General features: G+C 46.9%; 7 protein-coding genes across 7 annotated transcripts; 6 read left to right on the top strand and 1 right to left on the bottom strand.

Annotated features, from left to right (window-relative positions):
- Nucleotides 1-20: 20 nt before the first annotated feature.
- Nucleotides 21-3053, top strand: F4822DRAFT_437631 (Phosphotyrosyl phosphatase activator; the record flags this gene model as incomplete). Its single annotated transcript, XM_051462432.1, has 3 exons — nt 21-23; nt 1607-2611; nt 2667-3053. 3 exons carry the CDS (start codon nt 21-23, stop codon nt 3051-3053), a joined length of 1395 nt encoding a protein of 464 aa, XP_051313253.1.
- A 764-nt stretch (nt 3054-3817) lies between these two features.
- On the bottom strand, nt 3818-5595 carry F4822DRAFT_406646 (uncharacterized protein). The gene is made up of 5 exons (XM_051458419.1): nt 5378-5595; nt 4936-5292; nt 4571-4726; nt 4412-4477; nt 3818-4260 (listed from the first exon to the last, which is right to left on the bottom strand). The coding sequence occupies exons 2-5, from the start codon at nt 4946-4948 to the stop codon at nt 4100-4102; spliced, it is 396 nt and encodes a 131-aa protein (XP_051313252.1). The 5' UTR covers nt 4949-5292; nt 5378-5595; the 3' UTR covers nt 3818-4099.
- Nucleotides 5596-6309: 714 nt separating this feature from the next.
- Nucleotides 6310-7484, top strand: F4822DRAFT_283881 (phosphoglycerate mutase-like protein). The gene is made up of 2 exons (XM_051454915.1): nt 6310-7040; nt 7137-7484. The coding sequence occupies exons 1-2, from the start codon at nt 6497-6499 to the stop codon at nt 7352-7354; spliced, it is 762 nt and encodes a 253-aa protein (XP_051313251.1). The 5' UTR covers nt 6310-6496; the 3' UTR covers nt 7355-7484.
- Nucleotides 7485-8353: 869 nt separating this feature from the next.
- Nucleotides 8354-9770, top strand: F4822DRAFT_430223 (uncharacterized protein; the record flags this gene model as incomplete). Its single annotated transcript, XM_051461248.1, has 2 exons — nt 8354-8843; nt 8896-9770. The coding sequence occupies 2 exons, from the start codon at nt 8354-8356 to the stop codon at nt 9768-9770; spliced, it is 1365 nt and encodes a 454-aa protein (XP_051313250.1).
- Nucleotides 9771-10046: 276 nt separating this feature from the next.
- Nucleotides 10047-13222, top strand: F4822DRAFT_283804 (uncharacterized protein). Its single transcript, XM_051454914.1, has 3 exons — nt 10047-11801; nt 11912-12191; nt 12291-13222. Exons 1-3 carry the CDS (start codon nt 10297-10299, stop codon nt 12561-12563), a joined length of 2058 nt encoding a protein of 685 aa, XP_051313249.1. The 5' UTR covers nt 10047-10296; the 3' UTR covers nt 12564-13222.
- Nucleotides 13223-17418: 4196 nt separating this feature from the next.
- Nucleotides 17419-18094, top strand: F4822DRAFT_283790 (uncharacterized protein). Its single transcript, XM_051454913.1, has one exon. The coding sequence runs from the start codon at nt 17504-17506 to the stop codon at nt 17924-17926; it is 423 nt and encodes a 140-aa protein (XP_051313248.1). The 5' UTR covers nt 17419-17503; the 3' UTR covers nt 17927-18094.
- Nucleotides 18095-19393: 1299 nt separating this feature from the next.
- Nucleotides 19394-20410, top strand: F4822DRAFT_283764 (uncharacterized protein). The gene has a single exon (XM_051454912.1). The coding sequence runs from the start codon at nt 19787-19789 to the stop codon at nt 20288-20290; it is 504 nt and encodes a 167-aa protein (XP_051313247.1). The 5' UTR covers nt 19394-19786; the 3' UTR covers nt 20291-20410.
- The last annotated feature ends 1379 nt before the right edge of the window (nt 20411-21789 follow it).

Here is a 21789-nt window from a genome sequence, read left to right as displayed (position 1 = left end):
GTTTGACTCAATACGACGCGATGGTATATGAACCTCTAATCGCCTTTTCTGGGGCAATATTGCTCCCAAGGTATTAGTAGCAGCTGGCTGTGTAGCCAGTAGCTGTTGCGATGGCGATTCAGGTACTTCCCATATATCAATTTGACTTTGATCTTCGGTCGGTATATTGTCATCACGGCCATTAACTTCCTGTTCGTCATATTCCTCTCGTTCATCTTCATCTTCACTAATAGAAATGATCGGGTCTTGGTCGTGTGTAGACGCGTCGGTCACGTATTGGTCTCGTGTCTTCTGTACATCTCCTTGCCCATCCTCGGTTTCAGGTTGGGCGTCATCTGCATCCGGCGGGCTGATTTGGCCACTTGGAGGGTGGTTTGGGTGTGTCGTGGATTGTTGATCGCCTTGTTCTTCTTTTCTCAGGACAGCATTGACTCTAGTTAAAAGCCCTATGGGGGGAGCGTCGCTGTCGGGGCTTAGATCTCGATTTTCATCTAGAGAAGCTGTGGTTATATCTAGTCGACTCGTAGGGGAGAATGATGTGGGAGTTAGACGCGAATTTGTTTTTGCAGAATCAACCATGGTTTTAAATTTCCATCTTTTAGGCCGGCCAATCGGTGTGTGTCGGTCATTATCAAGCTCGAGATATCGGCCTTTATGGCAAGCTAAGGGCCCTAGGTTCGGATTGTCTGATCTTTTCGGTGGTGAGACATTGGATATTCCTTCGTCGTCGCTATCATCGTCGGAGCTTTCATTTTTGGAATTGAGATCTGGAATCAAATTCGAGTCTAGGATTGGATGTTGGGTCTGAGCTTGAGCCCGAGCCTGGCGTTGGGGTCGACCCCCACATGTGGGGATCGTCATATCGGTTAGAAAATTAAGCCATTTACAGGAACGTAAGGGATGTAAGGGACGTGATCGAAGATTGGTCGTCAATCAACTCTCCCAAATTTTGAACGAACGAAAATTTGGAATTTTTGGAAACAATCCCATTGTTTAGGCTGGTGCGAAGAAATCAAAATCGCATGTCTCCATTTTTTCTGAACTGTAAGGCTCCAGGTGGCTTACGTCGTGGAGTAATCACACTGCAGAATAATCCTACCTAGTTAGCACTCAAATGCCCTGAACGCACCAGCTGCGGCTGGCCAGGGAACTGTCTAGGTGCTGGGGAACTGCTCCAGGGCTAAAGGCTCTCCAATTATAAGTGGATCTGCAGGGCTTTCGCGGAGAAAATCTGAGTTCTAGTCCGTGCACAAGCTTTCCATCCGTGGGAACGGAAGGGAGGTGCGTAGTGGGGGCGGGGTATGTTGCCTCAAAGCTTCAGGTAAACTTAGAAGGTTACTTCCATAATTGTATTCAGCAGCCTCACACGTCTAGAATAAACGCACGCTAGCAACCCGTTATTGAACAGAAGCAGCTGCGAACTAGTTCCGTACTTTCAAATGATTGAAATTTAGATACATAGGTACCTTCAAGCTGATTTCAAGATAGCCATCTCTTATCAGATCTCGCTTCATTCATCCACGAATTTGCTTGCCTTAACCCGCTGGCACTCAGTACCATACTTCCCTGTGGTTATAGAATGGAGACATCTCAAGATCCACGAAAGCCTCAGCCAGGCCCCAGTAACTTCCCTGTACTAGAGATATGGGATCCCTCGTCCAAATACAACTTCATCAAACCCGCAAAAAGAATCAACGAGGGACCTGACGTTTCCAAGTTCCTGACGTCAAAAGCATATCGGGATATTGGAATATTTGTATTGCAGTTGAATCGCGCTATGTGCCCTCGGAAGTCTGTAGGTGACGATGGGAAGGACAAGATACAAACCTTCCAAATCGGTTCAGAATACGAAACCCAGCCAGTCGAGTCAGTACGAAAGCTTCAAGAGTTACTAGTTAGGATTGAGTCATACATTGACGAGGCTCCACCCGATCAAGGTCCGAGGCGTTTTGGAAACATCAGTTTCCGGAGGTGGTACCAGTTATTAGAACAAAGAGTCACAAATCTTCTCCATGAATTTCTCCCCGACTCAGTGTTGAATTTTGGTCCCGGCGGTGGAAACAATGATACTACAGCTATAGGCGAACTTATAGCTTACCTGCTTGGTGGATTTGGGAGTGCCCAGAGGCTCGACTACGGAACCGGCCACGAATTAAGCTTCCTAGCTTTCATCGGATGCCTATGGAAACTCGGCGCATTCAAAGACGGCAAACCAGGTGGTGACATAGAACGGAGTATCGTGCTCGGAGTCTTCGAACCCTACCTCCGTGTGGTACGACGTCTAATATTAACTTACACACTCGAGCCGGCCGGATCTCATGGTGTATGGGGTTTGGATGATCACTCTTTTCAGCCATACATCTATGGTTCCGCCCAATTAAGCCGTGCGATCACAGACTCAGAACCCATGCCGATTGAAGGTTCGCTGTTTCGTGCACCCAAGCCTGCACAGGTAGTCAAGGCAGAGTACGTGGAGCAAGAGAGAAAGCGAAACATGTATTTTTCGGCCATTGGATTTATCAACGACGTTAAGAAAGGGCCATTTTGGGAACACAGTCCTATTCTGTTCGATATTTCCGGTATCAAAGACGGTTGGGGTAAAATTAACAAGGTATTATATCTTCTGCAGCATTATCGATTTGCACGCATAGCTAATTTTATCGTAGGGTATGATCAAGATGTTCAACGCTGAAGTTCTTTCCAAGTTTCCGGTAGTACAGCATTTCCCTTTTGGTTCGCTATTCTCTTGGGAACAAGACCCTGATGCCGCTACCCCTCAACAATCGGTCCACATGGCAAACCAACCCACTTCCGCTACATCTATGCCGCCACCACCGTCATTCGCAGCTGCTGGGCCTAGTACAGGTGCACCATGGGCGCAAGCAACAAGTATGCCTGGTGCTTCTGGTGCTGGTATTCCATATTCCCGAGCTCCGTGGGGTCCAGGACATCCCGTCCCTAGACCATCTCAGCCACGGCCCAACGAAACAGCTCGTCAATTATCGACCACCCAAGCTCCTTGGGCGAAATCTAGTGACAGACCAAGTGGATGAAATTTATGCAATCATGCCTCGATGAAGCTCACCTATAAAGTTCCTAACGCCCCAGGATGACACAAGAATAATCATTCGGACACCTCACATAAAAGAGACTCGATATTCTTATCGTAGTCTAGGTTGTGGTCGAAGTCCTCATGCGACGGCAAGAATAGTGGGAACTGCCTTATGCGTGCACCTACTCGAAAGTCTTGTCTCTGCCCAGACATCATGCATCTGGTTAAACCTATTGGTTTGAAATTTCGCGGTCTGAATCGTACTTTGAAGGGTTATTAGGAACTAGAATTCTGAATAGCCCATTATGTATAGACCGATACTTAGGCCCTTGGTCATAGTAAATCCGAATTAAAGCAAAAGGCCACCAACATGTGTGTATGGGAAATAATAGGTAATTTCCTAGATCTGCCTGTAGATCGTTTTCGTCCGGGTGCATAATTAATCCTTACGAGACCGTCACGAGGATCAGACAGAACAGGCCCACTCCTTGCGAGAGGCCTCCATTTGTTAATCCGGGCGGCAATCAAAACATTCCTTCGGAGTTGGCTACTTGGGCTTCTACACTATTGCTGGTGGCTCACCGTTCATGCTGTTGTAGCTTTGCTTTTCATATAGAAAAAGTAGAAAAAGCAAATCATATTAACACCGTACAAATAAGTCTTCGGACTTACTGTAAGCAGTTAATTTTAGTAGGAAAACACGGTACACTTTAGTCTCAGACACTCTAAAAATCACGTATAGATAGTTATGATAAAGACGTTAAGTTTGCACAATTAGAACGAGAACAATTCCATTATTTTCTCGAACGGGGGTTGGGGTAGGGTATCTCTCGACTAAAACTAAAAACTCTTTGGGAATATCCTCCAATTACTTCGTAGCCCAATGACAAAACGCAAAAACACCTCTAGTGACATCCTCATTAATCCATGCCAAAAGGCAGCTCCAACCAACTTCACTTGTCCAAGCGTTATCGTGTTACCCGAAATATGTCGTCATACGGACTAACTTAATCGAGGGCGGACAAAATGTGAATAAACGGTGTTGACTTAAGCAGCGGGCTTAGCCTCCTCCTTGGCCTCGGCAGGCTTCGCTTCGGCAGCAGGGGCTTCAGCAGCCGGAGCCTCGGCGGGAGCTGCAGCGGGTGCGGCGGCGGCCTCAGCAGGAGCTTCGGTCTTAGGAGCTTCCGCGGCGGGAGCAGCAGCAGCTTCTATTCGGAGAAATCATTAGCGAATGCTACACACGCCATCCCAATTCAACGATTTTTAACATGTGATACACTCTGGGATTTTCCCCGTAGGAGATTTTCCATCTTGTGCACCTTGAAGGTCAATGAAAGGAGGGGTCTGGGTTCAACTTACCCGCGGGGTCGGCAGGTGCTGAAGCAGGTTGCTCGCTGGCCTTGGGTGCCTCGGTGGTGGGAGCCGCTGTGGAAGTAGGTTAGCCGATTGATCGTCTAGGTCGCGAAGCTCTTCGTTGCATGGATATGCGACTTAAGAGGCTTAGGGTTTAGAACTTACCAGCGGGAGCGGCGCCAGCGGCCGGGGTAGCAGCAGCCTCAGTCTTGGTGGCGTCAGCAGGCTTGTCGGCGGGCTTATCAGCGGGCTTGCCAGCCTTGTTCTTCTTAGCGAAGATCTTCTTGAACTTGCCCTTGAGGTTGTCAAGGGCACCTAGAGCTAGTGATGGGGGTTGGCGTGTTAGTGTGATCAAGTTACTCGAGATTGGCAAAGGAAATCATTATTGATATTTTTTTCCCTGATGAGGAAGCGCCGATGATGAATGCGTCTGCAATTATATTATCACGAGACGATTCTCAAACGCCGAGGTGAACAAGAGCGCGAGACTTCTCGCAGAAGCATTAAGTGGAGGAAATGTGATAACTTACGAACGCCGGGCATGATTGCGGTATTGATGGTTGATTGTTTGAAAAAAGGGTTTTTAAAAATGTTGAAGGAGAGGGTGGAGGTTGTCGTGAACAAAAATGACGGCGAAGGAGAATTTAATGTGCGTTGTGAAGCGAGGTACGTTTTCTTCTCGTTGTTATTGACGCCGCAAAAAGAGAGGGAAGGACAAATTAGAAGTTCGTTTTGAGGGAAAGTGTCGAGATTAAAATTGGGGAATCGATTAACCAGTAAATCACTTAAATCACCTATTACAGATTACAGGTGCTGCACCCTTGACACATTTAGCGCCGGTTGCCAATCAGCCAATGCAAGACGCTCGAGCCTACAGGGCCAACGGTGGGTCACTAAAACAGCTTATTCACTGGATTTTCAGGGGTTCTTTTTCATTATTCTACAGCTTACACACGCTAACAGGCTACAGGTAGGTAATCCCACCAAGGCAGTTGCATGATAATTCAGGTTTAGGATAAGGTCACATCACGTACTCGTCACCTGCAGTGGCTTAGTTTGACTTATGTATGTACGGTGAAGGGGTAAAAATGAAGTAGGTGCGCTAAAGGGCATCCCCTAATCTTCTATTTTCCCGCCTATTCACAGGTAGTTCAGCAGGTCTTTCCAAGCAAAATAGAATAACGTTTCTCACCTAAACGTTTTAGTGCTCCATAGATCACTTAGCGCGAGCACGTTCCAGGCGTTCCTTACAGTTTACAGTGGTCTCAGACGTACTAATATCTGGGGTAATTAGTCTTACAGGCAATATGGCTTGCATACTTCGTAATTTTTATTGATGGGAATCTCATCCGTCCCGAAGCCAAGCACTAAGCGAGCTTAATTACCTATCAAGCTGCCGACCCAAAAAGATAAGCTGAAATAAGGGATCTCCATTGTCCTCTTAGCAATTTCCAATTCTAACCTAGAACAATAAATTCGACGAGTCTTGTCAGGGGTATGTCATATAGGAAAGGAGCCAAATAAACATATATCCCGCAATAACCTTCTATTGTTCCAACGAATTCCATTTACTAGTCCCCGAACCCATACTATTGGAGTGCATGTACAGCTAAAGCATTGCTGTTTGTCGGGTTGCCAAATTAGGTGAGCAGTCCCTCTTCGTCGTATAACGCTATGAATCAGATAAAATCGCAATACGAGTTCAAAGTCGCTCATTCGCCGTGACTCACTTTAATGGAGAGACTGTCTTGGAAGGTCCACAAGCACAGCTCGGGGCGGTGATTTTATACCACTACAAAGGGTCCAACCCAATCAGAGTCTACGCTATGGCTCGTGGTAATCCACAGCGAGATCGGGTCTTTAACAGTCATTAGGTACCTAGTGTTAGTGGTTAGAACAAGCTCGACCGGGCGACAAAGTCCTAGATACCACCGTTGCGGCGACTAGATGAGCTGAACTTTAATGAGAGATATTTAGAAGACAAATAAACTCCTCAATACAATTTAAATCCTCTTTTTTTCTTTCCATCACCGATTTGTTGGAGTTGAGTCTATTTTGAATTTACCACCTACGTTGTTCGAACCCCTCACGATGGCTCCCATCATTCATCTCGTTCGTCACGCTCAGGGAGTTCATAACCTCAGCCGAGAAAACCAGGAGATTTCAGACCCTGATTTGACTCCCTTGGGCCTGGAACAATGCGCCGAACTTCGGAAGAAGTTTGATGCTCACGATAAATTAACGCACCTTGTCGCCTCCCCTATCCGTCGAACTATATACACCTGTCTGCACGCTTTTGAGCCAGCAGTCAAGGCTGGCGTGAAAGTAATCGCTCTTCCGGATGCACAGGAGGTCTCAACTCTACCGTGTGATATTGGATCGGATCCTAGCAAGTTGAAGGCGGAATTTGGCGACTCTGTTGATCTGCACCTGGTCACGGAAGGCTGGAACGACAAATCTCGCGGGAGCAAGTACTATCCCAACCCAGCTAATCTCGAAGCGAGGACTCGAGATGCTAGGGTATGGCTCAGGGAGCTTGTGAAAGGTAACGATGATGCTCAAGTCGTTCTTGTCACTCATGGTGGTATTCTGCATTTCCTTACGGAGGATTTTCAGGGTGTTCTTATAAATCGAGGTATGTAATTTATCGGCTCCTTTTTAAGCTGCACCCCGTATTCAAGTTTTATATCTATCAACATAATACATATACAATAATACTTACAATTTACAGGCACTGGGTGGAACAATGTCGAGTTGCGCTCATACGAGTTTGCGGATCCAACAGGCCAAGATCCTGGAGCATCTCTAAAGGAAACTCAGCCGAGTTGGCGTTCTCGACGTGGGAGCGCGATCCCTCTTACCGAGACAGAACAGCAGCAGTTGCGACAGGCTTTCCAAACTGTTTTGGATGAAGAGACTAAGAAGAGAGAAGAGGCCGTGGTTGATTGAAGACCGGGAAGGGAACATTCAATGATCTCCATTTCCGTCACTTAGACGTACAGACCTTGACATATCAGAATTGAATGACATACAATATAGGATTGCATGTTGTTTCTTACCCGTGGATCAGTGGACTTCAGATCACATACATTAGGTTGGTGTTGAAGCGCAAAACCCGCGTCAAGTGGCTGCCTAGGGAGTCTTCTTCATCACTACGCCAATTTGATCATTATAATCACTACCTGTGTGCGCATTTCCCTTAAATCTCTCAACAATCATTGGTAATTATAGTGCCGATATGACCACTTCTATCCAACGCTCTTGATCTTGCCGTTATACGATGCTTCTCTGGCCCTTCCTGAACTCTTAAATCCCCCTTCCCACGCCAGTCAAACCTATTAAACATGGCATGAAACATAGACATGCATCAAAACATCATGGTTGTTGCAGAACGAAGTCGTGAAGTGATCCGCACGGGCTCAAATCAACTAGGTGCAGAAGGATGCAGTTATTCGAATTTAAAGAGTCAGGTCATGCCGGCTTCGAGCTACGATTGAACTAAATCATCAAATATTCAAGGGGACAGCGTTATGATGAGAAGGCATCGCCACGAACGAAGGAGCTAGAAGTCGATGAGGAAAGAGCAACTACAGACGTGTGACCATACTATTAAAGTAGGTTTAATTGCTTCAAATGGCTCAGCAAAACTTGCATAAAGTTCGTTTGATAAGCACATAAACTCCCTCACCTTAGTTAGCAGGAACATCAGATAGCTGTTGTAGAAGGCGAGCCCCTTGACAGTTAGGACCTAATTGATGGAATATCTATCTGGAAAATTCTCTACCCTTCTTTTCCATCCCCAGAGCAGCTTGAATCCTTACTAGACACAAGAAAAAGGATTCCACACAATTTGCTGTCCTCTTCATTCAAGTCTAGCCTTCAACCGATCTTCAATCATAATCCCACCCCACCCAATTCGCTTCTGTGTCACTATTCAATTCAGCAATCATGGGGCTGACTACTTATTTGACATGTCTTTCTGCCCTCGCTGGCACTGCCGTCTCGGTATGGAATGATTTCTCTGGACTACGTCCAGTCTTAGCCGCTAGCTACGACACAGCCCAGCTCGCAAATATTGTGCCTACTCCCAACGTTAGCCTTGACTATTCCTTAGACACTTCTGCGAACCCACGTAGCAGTGTAAGCATTGTCCTTCAAGTCGATCAACCCGCAGTGCTACTAGAGGCTATTGGAGAGGTACAAAGGGTTGTCTGCACCTATGGTGCGGTTAGGGTCACCTTCAGTAACCCAGCTGCATTCGAACAAACGATCTTGGAGTGGCCTCGTACTGGGAAGTTCTACCTGATCACCAACCACCTAGATAACTGCAATGCGAGAGGCGAGCGAGGAATCTACCATGTCACTGGTCTTAGCTGGGACGACGACGCCACCACCGTGACGGCAAAGGCAGTGAAGACAACCATAGCAAGCATAGCCAGTGAGTTCGATAAGATATCAGAGGTTGATTTCACACTAACATTGATTGAAAGCTTTCATGAGCGTCGATTTCTCCCACGGCCAGGGGCTCTCGTCGAACAATAGCGGGAACATCACATTCGACGAACCCGGTATCAATGTTGCTTCCAACTTCTCTATTCCCGACGATATTGATATCTTCTCGGCGCCTCCGAACTTCATTGCCAAGGCTGATGCGGGATATCTCAGCGACGCTGCTGTCATCCGCGGCCATTTCGATTATGACGTCCCGAGCTCACAAATTCAAAATCTCTGGTTTGACATAGACGCAGCATTCTTCGGCAATTTGGCTGTCAGTTTCAATGTCACGTCACCTCTAGACAACAATAATTATTCGTTCTCTCCAGGAACGTTCCAGCCAAGCGAGATAAATGTTCCTAGTGCTTTCAGCCTTAAGCCAGCACTTCATTGGACTGTTGGCGCTGATGTTGGCACTGTTGGCCCTTTAAAGCACAGTAGCAACATCACTGTATCGATTCCTGATGGTCACGCACACGTCGATTTCCTCAATAGCAACCGTTCACACGCCGTCGGTTGGGGCCCCAAATTAACCTCAGCGATTGATACCAGCGAAGCAGCTACCGGCCACGCATCTCCGTTCGTCGACTTTTCGATTGAAGTGGCCCTGAACGTATTGGATGGCCGTTTCAATACCACCGGTGGAATCATAGCGAAGCCACAGTTCGTGAATGATTTGACTGTACCACAAAGCCAGACACGTATCAGGAAAGCCGACAGAATGCTTTGGCCCAGAAATGCCACATGCACCAACGGATTCGAAGTTCGATCTACTTTCAACGTCACTGTTGATGCATTCGTTGCGGACCAGTGGCAGAAGACACTTTATAACGCTGAGCTTCCCGTTGCAGATGAGTGTTTTCCTTTCTAATATCTCGATTCACCAACGTCGCACAATCGGTAACTTATTTATGGGATATTAAACCAAGGCTATGAACCATTACGATGTCATATTGCTTTAAGGACAACTAACATGGGAGAGAACTAAGTTATGGAAGACGGAAAAAGTATTGGAATCTGCTCTAGTTCTTAAAGATGGTTATCTAATTGTTAGTGTTCGAGTGCACGGGTCGGGTTTGGGACCGAGCGTCCCCAAATGACACAGTGGCAAAGGATTATGGGGCTGCCTCGTATTTCGTATTGACTTCCCATCGCATCGTCTCCCAAGCATTCAAGCCACCAATTTTGGGTTGAGTCATCGCCCTAAAGTACTTAGATAAAAGTCATAAATATATAGATGTCTCAAGGACTACTACATGCCTCAAATAAGGCGAACTTCTCTTGCCTATTTACTATTTCTTCGTATCTAAATTGTTTTAGTCGGGCAATAAGTTCTAAAAGATCTTACCTTCAACGGTGCCCCGTTTTGTCACCACGCCCCGTAGTCACTTAAAACCATGATATCAACGAGAAATCTTCATGATGGAGCTATCGACCACAGTCAGGCGGTCGCTAGAGCCCCCGATGACCATATTGTGTCAAGACCGGTTCCCGACGCCCAGACTCAGGATCCACGAAGGTACCAACTTAATCAGATGAAGAAGCGTTACTCTCCTATACAAAACACACTACAAGATGGTACGACGAATATTTTATTTCAGCTGAAGCCCTCAGACCCGGATTTCCCTTTCGAGCTGAATTATCTGGATTGCGAACTTCAGGTTCCTGCGTTATACCCGGAGAAGCCTCCTGTTCTTCGAGTCAAGAATAAGGATATCCCCCGTGGATTCGCAGTCAATGTGGAGAAGGGATGGGATAGACTTGTTAAAGAGAAGCAAGGCTTGACTTTGCTGGCTTTGACGAAGGCTTTGGACCAGAACTTAGAAGCATTCCTCTCGGAGCGAAAGACCGACACCGTAACTTTGTTATCTTTCAAAGATACCAGACATCTGGATAGTTTTACTACTGCATTAAGTGGCGGGCCAACCTCAACAGCTCAACCATCCCCAAAACCGGCACCAGCGCCTCGTAGGGTGTATGTACCAGAGGAGTCGTTCACTGGAGAGCAGATCACCAGCGCGAGAGCAAGACGAGCCCAAGAGATTAGACAACTAGAGGCTCGAATGTCCCGGATGCCCCATTACCGGAAGTCGGCGGATGGTGTAGTCTATACGTTACCTCTGGAGCCGAGACGGCGTGTTGAGTTACCATTCGAGTTGCAGTTGGTTCAGTCGGTCCAGTTAATCATACCTTTGCTCTACCCTCTGCAACCCCTGAAGATACTTCTCAATAATGTTGAATCCAAGGATGCTGAAGCCGTGGAGGATCTGTTCGCGGAGAAGGCCGCTCAGCAGAAGCAGATGAACTTGACGAGCCATTTGAATTATCTCTCGCAGAATATTCGTACCTTAGCTAAGCAAGCGCATATTGCGCGACAAAAGGCTGAGGTTGCCGCGAATAGCACGACCGGCAAAGCTCAACAAGTTGATACTCCTAAAGCCGTCGGAGAAGACGGGAAGAGCCATGTCCACATCATACCTCGACCGCCGGAATGGAGTTATGGCAACGAGTCCGAAGACTCGGAAGATTCGGACAATGATTTCTACTCGGATGACGAGTCCGACGACGGAGGTGCAGCGGTTACCGACGGCGATGCAGTAGCCGGTACCTCTGGGATGGCGCACCAAGCTGAAAGGGGTACCGCGATGTCATTTCCCTCAGTTGAGCTCCACGGCATTGAGCTGCTGCAAGTATCCATCTTAAACCTTAGCGTAAAATGCGACCGTTGCCGGACATTAAACGACGCCACGGGGTTAAAGCCGGATGTAGAGAAAGCGGGTAGTTGTCGGAAGTGTGCCGTGCCATTCACAACGATGTTTAGACAGGAGATGGTACACCAGGGCTCGGTTAGAGCTGGTTTTGTAGATGTGGCTGGATGCAGTGTTGCGGATATGCTGCCTAGGTACGTTGCCCCTTTTTGTCTTACTGGCCGGACTTTCCCAACCAGCCGTCTCCTTTTCTGCACAAGAAATTCTAATGGCTTTCGTGTTCATGCGCTGACTGTTTAATTAGCACGTTCATACCAACGTGCTCGCGATGCTCGACGCCGAGCCAGGGACTTGTCTCGGTTCGTGGCGAGGCTATTACGAATGTGTGTCGGGAGTGTCATGGCAAATTCACTTTTAAGATCCCTGAGGTCAAGTTTCTCGCTATTACACATGGTACTTTGCCATTGCCACCAGCGGGTCCGAGGAGACGCCAGGAGAAGCTAGGTTTACATGCTGGCGAACCGTTGCCTGGGCGCGGAGCGTGTGCGCATTATCGCCGCTCATATCGATGGTTTCGATTTTCGGTATGTGGCTTTGGAGGCTCCATTTTGTGCTCTTTTACCCCTGACCCCTTTCCTATGTCTCATATGGAGTAGTAATTATTACTAACTCCGACACCATAGTGCTGCAGCAAAGTGCACCCCTGCGACAAATGCCACGATGCAGCAGAAGACCATCCACAGGAGTGGGCTAACCGCATGATCTGCGGGTGGTGCAGCCGCGAGCAGAATTACGCTGTCGAGGCTTGCGCGTTTTGCGGCCGTAGTGTTATTGGTAAGAAGGGGCGCGGGTTCTGGGAGGGTGGGAAGGGCACCCGTGATAAGGCCAAGATGAGCCATAAAGATAAGAGGAAGTACCGCCGTGTTGGCGGGAGTGAGGGGAAGAAGAAAGATTGAGGATTGATGATAGGTTGGTGATAGTGGTGACGATGGTGGCGTTGAGGGGTTGTGGAGAGGATGTTAGGCGCTGAGTATTCTACAGCTTGTAGACAAAGTACCTACGTCTAAGGAGCCCGACGCAAGAAAGCCATCATAACTCTGCTGTAAACTCCAATGATAACAACCTTATTGCCGCCATCATGAAGTGTCTACGCGAATGACTCCAATAAGTAGTGTACTCCAACTTCAAAATAGCATCTAACGTATGTTACGCGCTTCAAAGTCCTAAGCGCTTAACGCTGGTCAGCACCACTACTACGTCGGCGCTTAGCACGATACATCTGATAGGTACAATATTCGTTCTATCACTTGATCACATAGTACAAAGCTACGAAAAACTTATGAAACGCCATCATTGGATAAGTTTCTATGAACTATTTTATGCAACAACCTGTGATATCTACCACGGCGTCTCGCTTCTGGTCTGAGCCAGCATTCAACTTCGTCCACGTGAGGATGTTGGGCACCGGTAATATCGTTTAATGGTCGAGGCATCACTTCATCGCCTCATAGTGCCAAATGATATGTCCAAGTTCATCTCGAAGCGAGCCACTGAGCTTCTACATGGATTACGTCCTGGCGACCCCGGGTTAGGGGTACTCTCGGGAAGATCGCTGGAATATTATTAAATTTCTTCAACAATTAATTCCTTCCGCCCGATAATAAAAAAAATAAAATAAAAATATTCGAATAAAATATTCAACAATAAAAATATTTATTATTTTATTTCATTGTACCCTGAATACAAATCCCCTGGTTATCAAATCCGCCTCCACCCGTCCCAGTACCTCTGTCTCGGTAGTATGGATATTCGATGATCAGACGTTCGTGCCCAATAGCCAAGGGCAGGATATTCCTTAATTCTCCTTCCGACCCTTGACGAAAGTCACATTACGGCTCCTCTATGCGTCCCAAGCCGCCGCCTTGGGTCAGAAGAAAACAGGGCTCGCTAGCTTGCGCGGAGTTGCGACTGGTGAATTCTGCAACGGATAATGAATATCTTTCCCTACTAATACAACTACCGTCCCTGGTTCCCAAACCGGGGGCTCTCCCACCCTGGTTCGAAAGTCGACGGGATGCACCGCCGTCCCTTCCGCCTGGAACTCGAAGTAGCATTGTCTGCGGAGCCGCAAAGCTATTGCTAGCAATGTCTAATTGTTTCCCCTGGCATTTGGTAGCCTTGGTACCTTAATATTCGTAACCCTACATGCGATCGTGACATTATGTACCTACATTAGGTGGTTGTACATTCTGTATTTCGACCGGGGATTTCATATGTACACTTCCAAATACCAGCATTACGTATCGCCCAGGGCAGGGTTCACTCCCGAGCTTGTTTCCATATTCACGCAAAGAATGCCTGCCTACAATACCATTACCAAGGTTCATCCATCTCGTCGCCTTTCTCCCCCTAGTAGTCGCTCTTTGCCGCATCATACCGGGGCTATGTCGGGTATAAGCGAAGTTCGCTACTTATTCTACGTACACGGCAACAGAGCGAGCATAGCGCGGCAGGGCAAAGTAAATCGAGACGCGAAGAGTAGAGGGACCCGCCCTTGCCGCACTCGCCGCATCGTTCTTTAGCGAGCCCAGGAGCGTGGCCCCGGTGTGACATGTATCGGGCCTTCCCCAGAGCCATCGAGCCCGCCGTCGTGGATTTGGTATTTTAAATTAGGATTGGAGGTTCTTTGCTACATGAGGCGCACATCATCCGTCGCTTTCGTATCGGGCAACAAGTACAATTCCCAAGTACAGAGACAGGCAGTTACATAGCGATGGCATCAAACGCGTTGATGCGACCTTTTGGAAATTACGAGGATTCGATGAACGATCGGTGGCGGCGAACGCAGGGATCAACCTGACGGTGTGGCTTTCGGTGAGTTGATGGCGTCGCTCGTGATAGCTGTCGGTCAAGAGTGGCTGACATGCAAGTGGTTTCAGCGGTCAGCGGTGGCGTTGGCGATAGCAGCGTAAAGGGAGTCATTTGACGGCGATTCCGCCAGCCTCTTGTCGCGGCATTTCCACCAACATGACATGCGTAAGAACTTACTGATCACCTAAGCAACAAAGCAAGGTGAGGAACGAGTTTCACTAAGCTAGGTATCGTAGAATGCGGCGATCCCATCACAGCGGTCCCATAGCTACCCAACCGACACTAATGTACCCGAATGCCGATGCAAATCCGGGGAGTTAACAGGAACCAACATGATGGAATCCACTTCGTCGGGCAAGAAACAAGCTCCGATACAACTTAGAACTTGATTTAGCCATGTGCATATTTATTTTTTCGTAAAATGATTTAATGAATACAAGTGCATTGCGTGTGTGTAGCTTGTGCCGCATGCGCCGCTCCTCAAGACCTCGGTAGTTTTGCAGCAACTTTGAATCTAGAACCGAAGCAGTGTTGGATTGGTGGCTTACGATGACCGGGCATTTTGCTTCTCTGCACGCTCCCACGTTCCCGCGGACTTCTATTCTGGAGAAGTCCTAAGCCAAAAAGCAAAAATAATAACCAACACACTCCATTACCAATTTGAGCTACAAAGTAATACTGAATCCTACGCGGGATGATACCAACCTGTACCAACTTTTAGATGTTTTATTTTAGCGAAAATGAGCTCCTCCCGTCCTCACATCCCGCGCTGACCTTTGCTCGAGTACTGTCCCGTGTCCACTGCCCACTGTAGAGGTACACTAGCGGTCATATCCGCAGGGGCGGGAACGGGAAGGGCTGCAAGTCCTCATTGGCCTGCCCCTGTTTAGACTTCTGACGGGAAGCCTATTTAGGTAAGGCGGGTAGGTTTCCTAGGGTTGGGGGTACCATTTCTTTGGGGGGCTTCGTGGGTGAAAAGAGTAGTACTATGTGAAGGAGGGTCAAGGATTGTGAGCTACTACGTACCAATTACGCAGGGAAAATATGTACGTTGACCTGCCTCTTCCGGCAAGAGGTGACAGGTTCGAGCCACTCACGCCTCTCACCGAGCGAGACACAGGTTAGACTTACATGAACAACAAGGATTACGACGGTGACTCTTTTTTCTATGCAGTTGGGGTTTTAGTACGATGATGCCACATGGGTTAGTGTCAGCAGGGTTACTATTTCTCGAAGTCCCTGCATATACACATACAAATTCGTAAGTGTTACCATCAAGGTGGTTTCGTTCCTTTCTAGGAAGAGAAGGATTAAGTGAAATCTTATTTGCCGCAGTTAAATGCCTGGAGTTAAACCATTATATACCCGCTATACTCCACGTTGGTAGATCGTTAACCTTTATTGGTTCAATATAACTTCTATAACGTTGATAAGTATAGCTCACCATCCTAAAACAGCCATCAACAAGCTCCTTTAGGGTTGAATCTATTCTGGTTTACATGAAGGAACCGTAGGTTTGGTAACGCACCCCCGCGAGTGACATTGTATGTAGGTACAAGACATCGTAGAGTGTGACGACCCCGATAGAAATGGAAGAGATAGTCTACCCTCACTGAAACTTGGACAGGGGATATATCGAGTATTGCGGCAAGTAAAATAAAATATTAATATTATTTTATATTTTTATTTTATTCGAATTTATCTTCAAGATCCATTCTCACAAATTCGGGTACCGAATTACGAAATCCAATCTCGCGTACTTTTCATATGAGTGGGGAACACAACACAGCACACGTCCACGTGCAAAATACGTTACTATATCCAGCCGATTGGTATCAATGGGGAAGAGAGTGAGGCACAATTGCAACCCTCCTTCCACACACGTGATACACACAATATGTAGAGAAGATTCCTCGGTCCAGTCGCTCGGATACACTGAATGTGGGGATTGAGATACTCGGTAACAGCTCCAAGATTTGATGAAGAAATTGCGACATCCTTAGCTTTCATTCGCTCATCCTGTCTTTTACGTCAAATTTACATAGTACCTAATACGAAGTCTGCGACCTACCTAGATAGTTATTCCCAAGTACCTACGTATAAGGCAAAGAAAAGATTGTTGTCGCTACCTGATTTCATTTCGCCAGTGGAAAAAATAAATGTCTCATTAAACACCAAAAACTACCATCGAGATCCATTAATTACACTTCTTACAGACGGCTAGATTATCACTACCAACTCAGGGTTCGCGATCCCCACTTAGGCTTCCCATCAGGCATTTAGAACCCCAGACCGAATCCATGGGCTCGGGTCGACGAGTTTCTAGCTTCTGACATGGAATCGATTCATTTTCTAGCTTCAAAATGGAGAAACCACACTACACTATACACCTCCTAGACGGGTAGGTAGCAAGGCCAGTATCAATTATTGATGATCCTATTTGCATCCATGTGATAATAATTACGACCGTCGACTGTCACAAGTTCGCTAAGAACGACATGGTGGTGACAGCCGGTCGGCCGGCCGGGAGTTCCCCCGTGATTGCATGGGCTCGGGAGAGGTGTCCCAATGGGGGAAGGTATCTCTTGCTAGAGAATGACTTCATTTTAGAGAGGTGATGACAGCGGGCGGAGAAGGAAGGGCTCGAGGACGCAACGCAGACAACCCTCTCCTTCATGCAAGCAAATCTCGTTTGGGAATGGCGTCGAGAAGCGCTTTAAATGGGAAACTCCACTCTGTCCGCTATGACGGGAGTTTCAGGGGCGGGCGGAAGAAGTCGTGGTTGGCTACGCGCGACGGGCTCGAAACGCGCCAGCCCTTCGGCGAAATTCCCTCCTGTCAAAGTGTCAAGTGAGGCCGAAGAACGCTTCGATACACTCTTCTAGAAGTATCGTCGGTACCTACGTATTTTGGAAGGGAAAGCTTGCTAGCGTTCGTCCAGAAACGGTATCTTCGTCGGCTACGCTAGGTTACCTAACTAAGAAGGGGTGTCGTCGCCTAGACCTACCTACCTAACCCGAGAGTCATGGCGATGGCTCCCAGGTTCCGATTAGGAAAAACTAACGAGTCAGGAAATTGGGTCCTGGTTTTGACATGTCTGTTCGGGATGGGACAGACCTTGTCACCGGAAGCTTACCCGCCCCGCGGACTTACACTTATTAGCAACGGTCTGAGAAGCTTTGTTGGTGTCATTTCAATGTCAATCAGCCCCGGCAGAACTCGATATGGCATCCCAATCGTCCCAAGTACAGATGTTCGGGTCAGGATTGGCATGGGGATGAGGAAAGACCGTGCGAGAGATGGGGATAGTGGTGCCATAGTATTTGTATTTTATTTTATTTTTTCCTATGAATATTTTTTATTCGAAATATTTTATTTAATATTTTTATTTTATTTCTTACCCATGACATTCTTTCCACCCTCGTCGATGAGTACATCCTCATATTGATTGATATAACTAGGATATCCTCCCCCAGTCCAACGGTTGATAACGGGAGCATCCCCGGATCTGCCCAAGGCTCTGGTAGCGAGTTGAATCATAGATGTCTATTCATCATCTATGTCGGTTATCTGCTGCAAGCGAACTCTTGACGTGCTGGCAGCAGAGGCGTAAAGTGAATCTCTCCCTAAGAACTGTCTTGGTGTATGTATAAGTAACCAGGTACCCAACCGTCCCGCATAGTAGAAAGAGATATTAATCCGTTGGCAATCCTTCGGTCTAATTCCAGGGCTTGCTTGAGAGTTGTGTGATATCTGATCGGGAATACCTTCCGGTGGATATCGATGGAGTACGATAATATGTTTTCTTATGCCATGAAGGTAATAATAAAGCGAAATAAAGGCAGGGGAAGAATTAATGGGTTAAGAAAGGGAAGGGAAGGGAAGTGGAGTACGAATGTTTGGTACATTCTTAAGTACTATGGATACATTGATAGAAAAATATGAAGAAATATATTCATCTCCACCTTATTAATATCCCAAGCTAATGCGAACTATGGTTCAGAGCCTCCCAAGAATCTTCACCGGTCGAAAAAGATCTGGTGCTCGAAATCGTCACGGGACTTGGGAACTTGTTCTTCAAAAAGTGTTGCATCCAAGTATTCCAGCGCAACGGTCGCCTTGGTTGAGCTTGGTACACGTTACATTCCTTAGTAAGTGAAACGCAATAATTTAGATAGCGGGACCCGCCGTCATGGCTATTGGTCAGAGCTTAACTATTATTAGTTCCGAGGTTAAGTCAAATGATTCCAGTCAGCCGATGTACTCAAGTACCTAACCTAATCAAAGCGGAGAGCCCCGAAAACGAGCTCTACTGATAATGATAAGCATTGCTATCATTCGTGATCATTTATTATCTTCTGTCAATGCGGCATTGAAGGTGGAGACAATCTGGAACTATGCAAATTCGTAGGATTATGCTATACTCAATTCATCGACCGAGCTTCCTTCATGGGATGTTCCCTGATTGGCGGAAATAATTACTTAAGCATCCTATATATTATGTCTTATGTAATTTATTAAGTTACACACTATCATTATGTCCCCGCCTTTACCAACTTTTTATGCGCTATTATGCCTATTATGCCTTATAATGCCCCAGATAATTGATAACTAAGTCACTAGCGGCGGCATTTCAAGTCACAAGCATGGGGAATATTTCGTCATCCTGTTTCTCATCGCCCTTTATTGGAAACAACAACTCAAAAGGCTGACATCATATCCATCACGCGTGTTTACATATGTGCGTAATAAAAGTCAGATCTATCGATGCATGTAAGTAAATATCTATAGATCAACGTATGTGTATGTATACAGATTGATGTATGTGGTAAGCACGGTGTCCCCTTCCGCAGGCCCGCGCAAAGCATTATTACTCAAGTATACGCCAAATTAAGTCATGTACATATCCTCAATTGGCAATAAGGCATCAGAGTAGCGGGCTTGAAGAATCGTCGATGTTACTTAGTAACACTACATGCGGTCATTCGCCGATTATCTAAGACAAGATCGCTGGGACTTGCAAGTTCAATCTATGCAGATACTCGACGTCATACTGCATGTCGAATCTTCGATATGTCTTGTTTGTCTGTAAGACAATGCTCTCATAGCTTTAAGCCTCAATTCGTCAAGCCACAGCGTAATAAACTTATCCACCTATAACTTCCGAAAGAGGAACCTACCCTAAACGGATGAGGCTGATGCTCTCTACCCCTGAAGGTATTCGTAACCGTTCCTCGATATTTTATATACTTTACGATCCATCTCTTGCTTGAGTTTACGACATTGAAATCTATCAGCTAGATCAGCCATGGCGGACAATGCCCCAGAAGAAAGCAAGGGAGACCAGGAGAAGAAGAAGCCAACCACTAAAGAGAAGCTTCTAGAAGAGATCACAACACGCATCGAAGAATCTAAGAAACTACAAGAAGAATCCGTTCAACTCCACAAGCAAGCTGAAGAAGCGGAAGACCCCGCCGTTGCCGAGGATTTCAAGTTTCAGGCCCGCGGCCTTGACAGGAAAGCCGCCAAGCTGCTCAAGACCGCAAAACGGCTCGAGAGCGGGTGGATGCAAGGCGGCGCCGCCGGGGCCGGGATAGGGGCTGGTATTGCTGGTGGGCTAGGTATGACTGTTGGATCCCTAGTCAGCGGCTTGGTTGCTATCCCTACCACCGGTTTAGGCATCTTGGTTGGTGCGGGCACGGGTTTGGTTCATGGCCCTTGGGTTAAGTTTTCCCAGGCATTCAGTAAGGATGAGGTTGATGAGATTGATAAAGAGGCTGAGGAGGAAGCTAAGCGGATCAGCGAGGGTTGATTTGGATGACAAGGGGAGAATACGTTGAGGCATGACGATTTCATGATATATGGATTTATGACTTGGGAATATACGTTATATTTGGTCTCTCGTCGGTTAAAAGGGGAGAAATAGATACAATAGGGCCAGCAATCGGATAATAGGGGTATATCAGATTCACAGCTATATTTACATCATACCATCGTTTCTTTTAACTCTTCAGAATCGACACAGTCCACCCGGGCCTATCCGTGTGCTAGCATGAGGCCACCCAAACACCCGACATCACTACAATGGCCCCCTTTGTTAACGATAATCGGGCTGTGGATATGTATAGATCATGGGCCAATTCCCTATTCCGGCACATTTAATGGTTATGATATGTCGTACTGATGGGTAGTGGGAGACCAGCATGGGATTATTTGCATTCTAGTCGGCTAATGTGGATCTCAAGAAAGGAGGTTGAGATCACCATGTAAAGCTGATGCATGACTAAAGAAACTCAAGTGTCTGCCGCACCGAAGCGACTAAGTAACCACTGCCTTGATTCCACTGGTCTTACGAAGAATCTGCCGCATGCGGGGTTGCCATCAAGCAAAGAGCTTGATTAACGTTGCTATAGAGAATATCTAGGCACCTAGGTAACGAAAGTGTTCCTTAGGATGTTACTAAGTTTTAAAGTGCTCAACGTATGCCTGAAAGATGCCGCGGGTGCCCTTATATGATATGATTACCTAGCTTAGACCAGGGCCCCATTTGTTTTTCGCGTTGAATCCAGCACCATTCCCCAGCTTCCTATTAAGCCATATCTAATAACCGCGCTTTCATGAAAGCAATCATCAAGGATGCACACATTTACAAGCATCCACAGAGCAACGGAAATTACCAAGCGACGTCTACCTGTGTTCATCTGTTGAGATGGCACTAATAATCAAGAGGGGAGCCTCGTATACTCGTGAGCTATTTAAACAGGCTGGGAAGGAGTATCTGAGCTTTCCACAGTTCCGACTGCTCCCACTCGAGCTGCGAGACATGGTATGGGAATTCTACTTCCACTAGAGACCAATAAAGCGCCCCGTTCGGATTCATTTCCTTCACGATACCGCAAGCGTCCCTTACTCTACCACCATGCTTATAGCCAACCCCCGGAAGCCCCGTCACGGGATAGCCTCGTGCATCAACAAGGAAGCTTATAATGTAGCAAAGAGGGTGGGCTGGAGGCGACTATGTCGGCTTTACGGAAATATTTTCCACATAAAGCCTACAGATCTGACAGGCACTCGCATTCGCATGCCCCTGAAAAAGGAAGAAAGAAAATGGCCGACCAAATATCAGTACGATGCGAGAAACGATCTTATATATGTCGCTGGCTCTGAGTTCCTAAACCTAGAATCATCTTGGTGGGGTAAGCGAATAAGAAATCTTGCGATCCTGATCTCTTCGACCGATTCTCTGAGATCCATTCTATCCGAGGATCAAAGATATAGATGGGTTCCATATTTAACTCGGAAATTAAATGT

This window comes from Hypoxylon trugodes (assembly GCF_022578975.1).
Source record: "Hypoxylon trugodes strain CBS 135444 unplaced genomic scaffold F4822scaffold_6, whole genome shotgun sequence".
NCBI classification, from domain to species: domain Eukaryota; kingdom Fungi; phylum Ascomycota; class Sordariomycetes; order Xylariales; family Hypoxylaceae; genus Hypoxylon; species Hypoxylon trugodes.
This window is presented reverse-complemented; position numbering and strand designations above follow the sequence as displayed.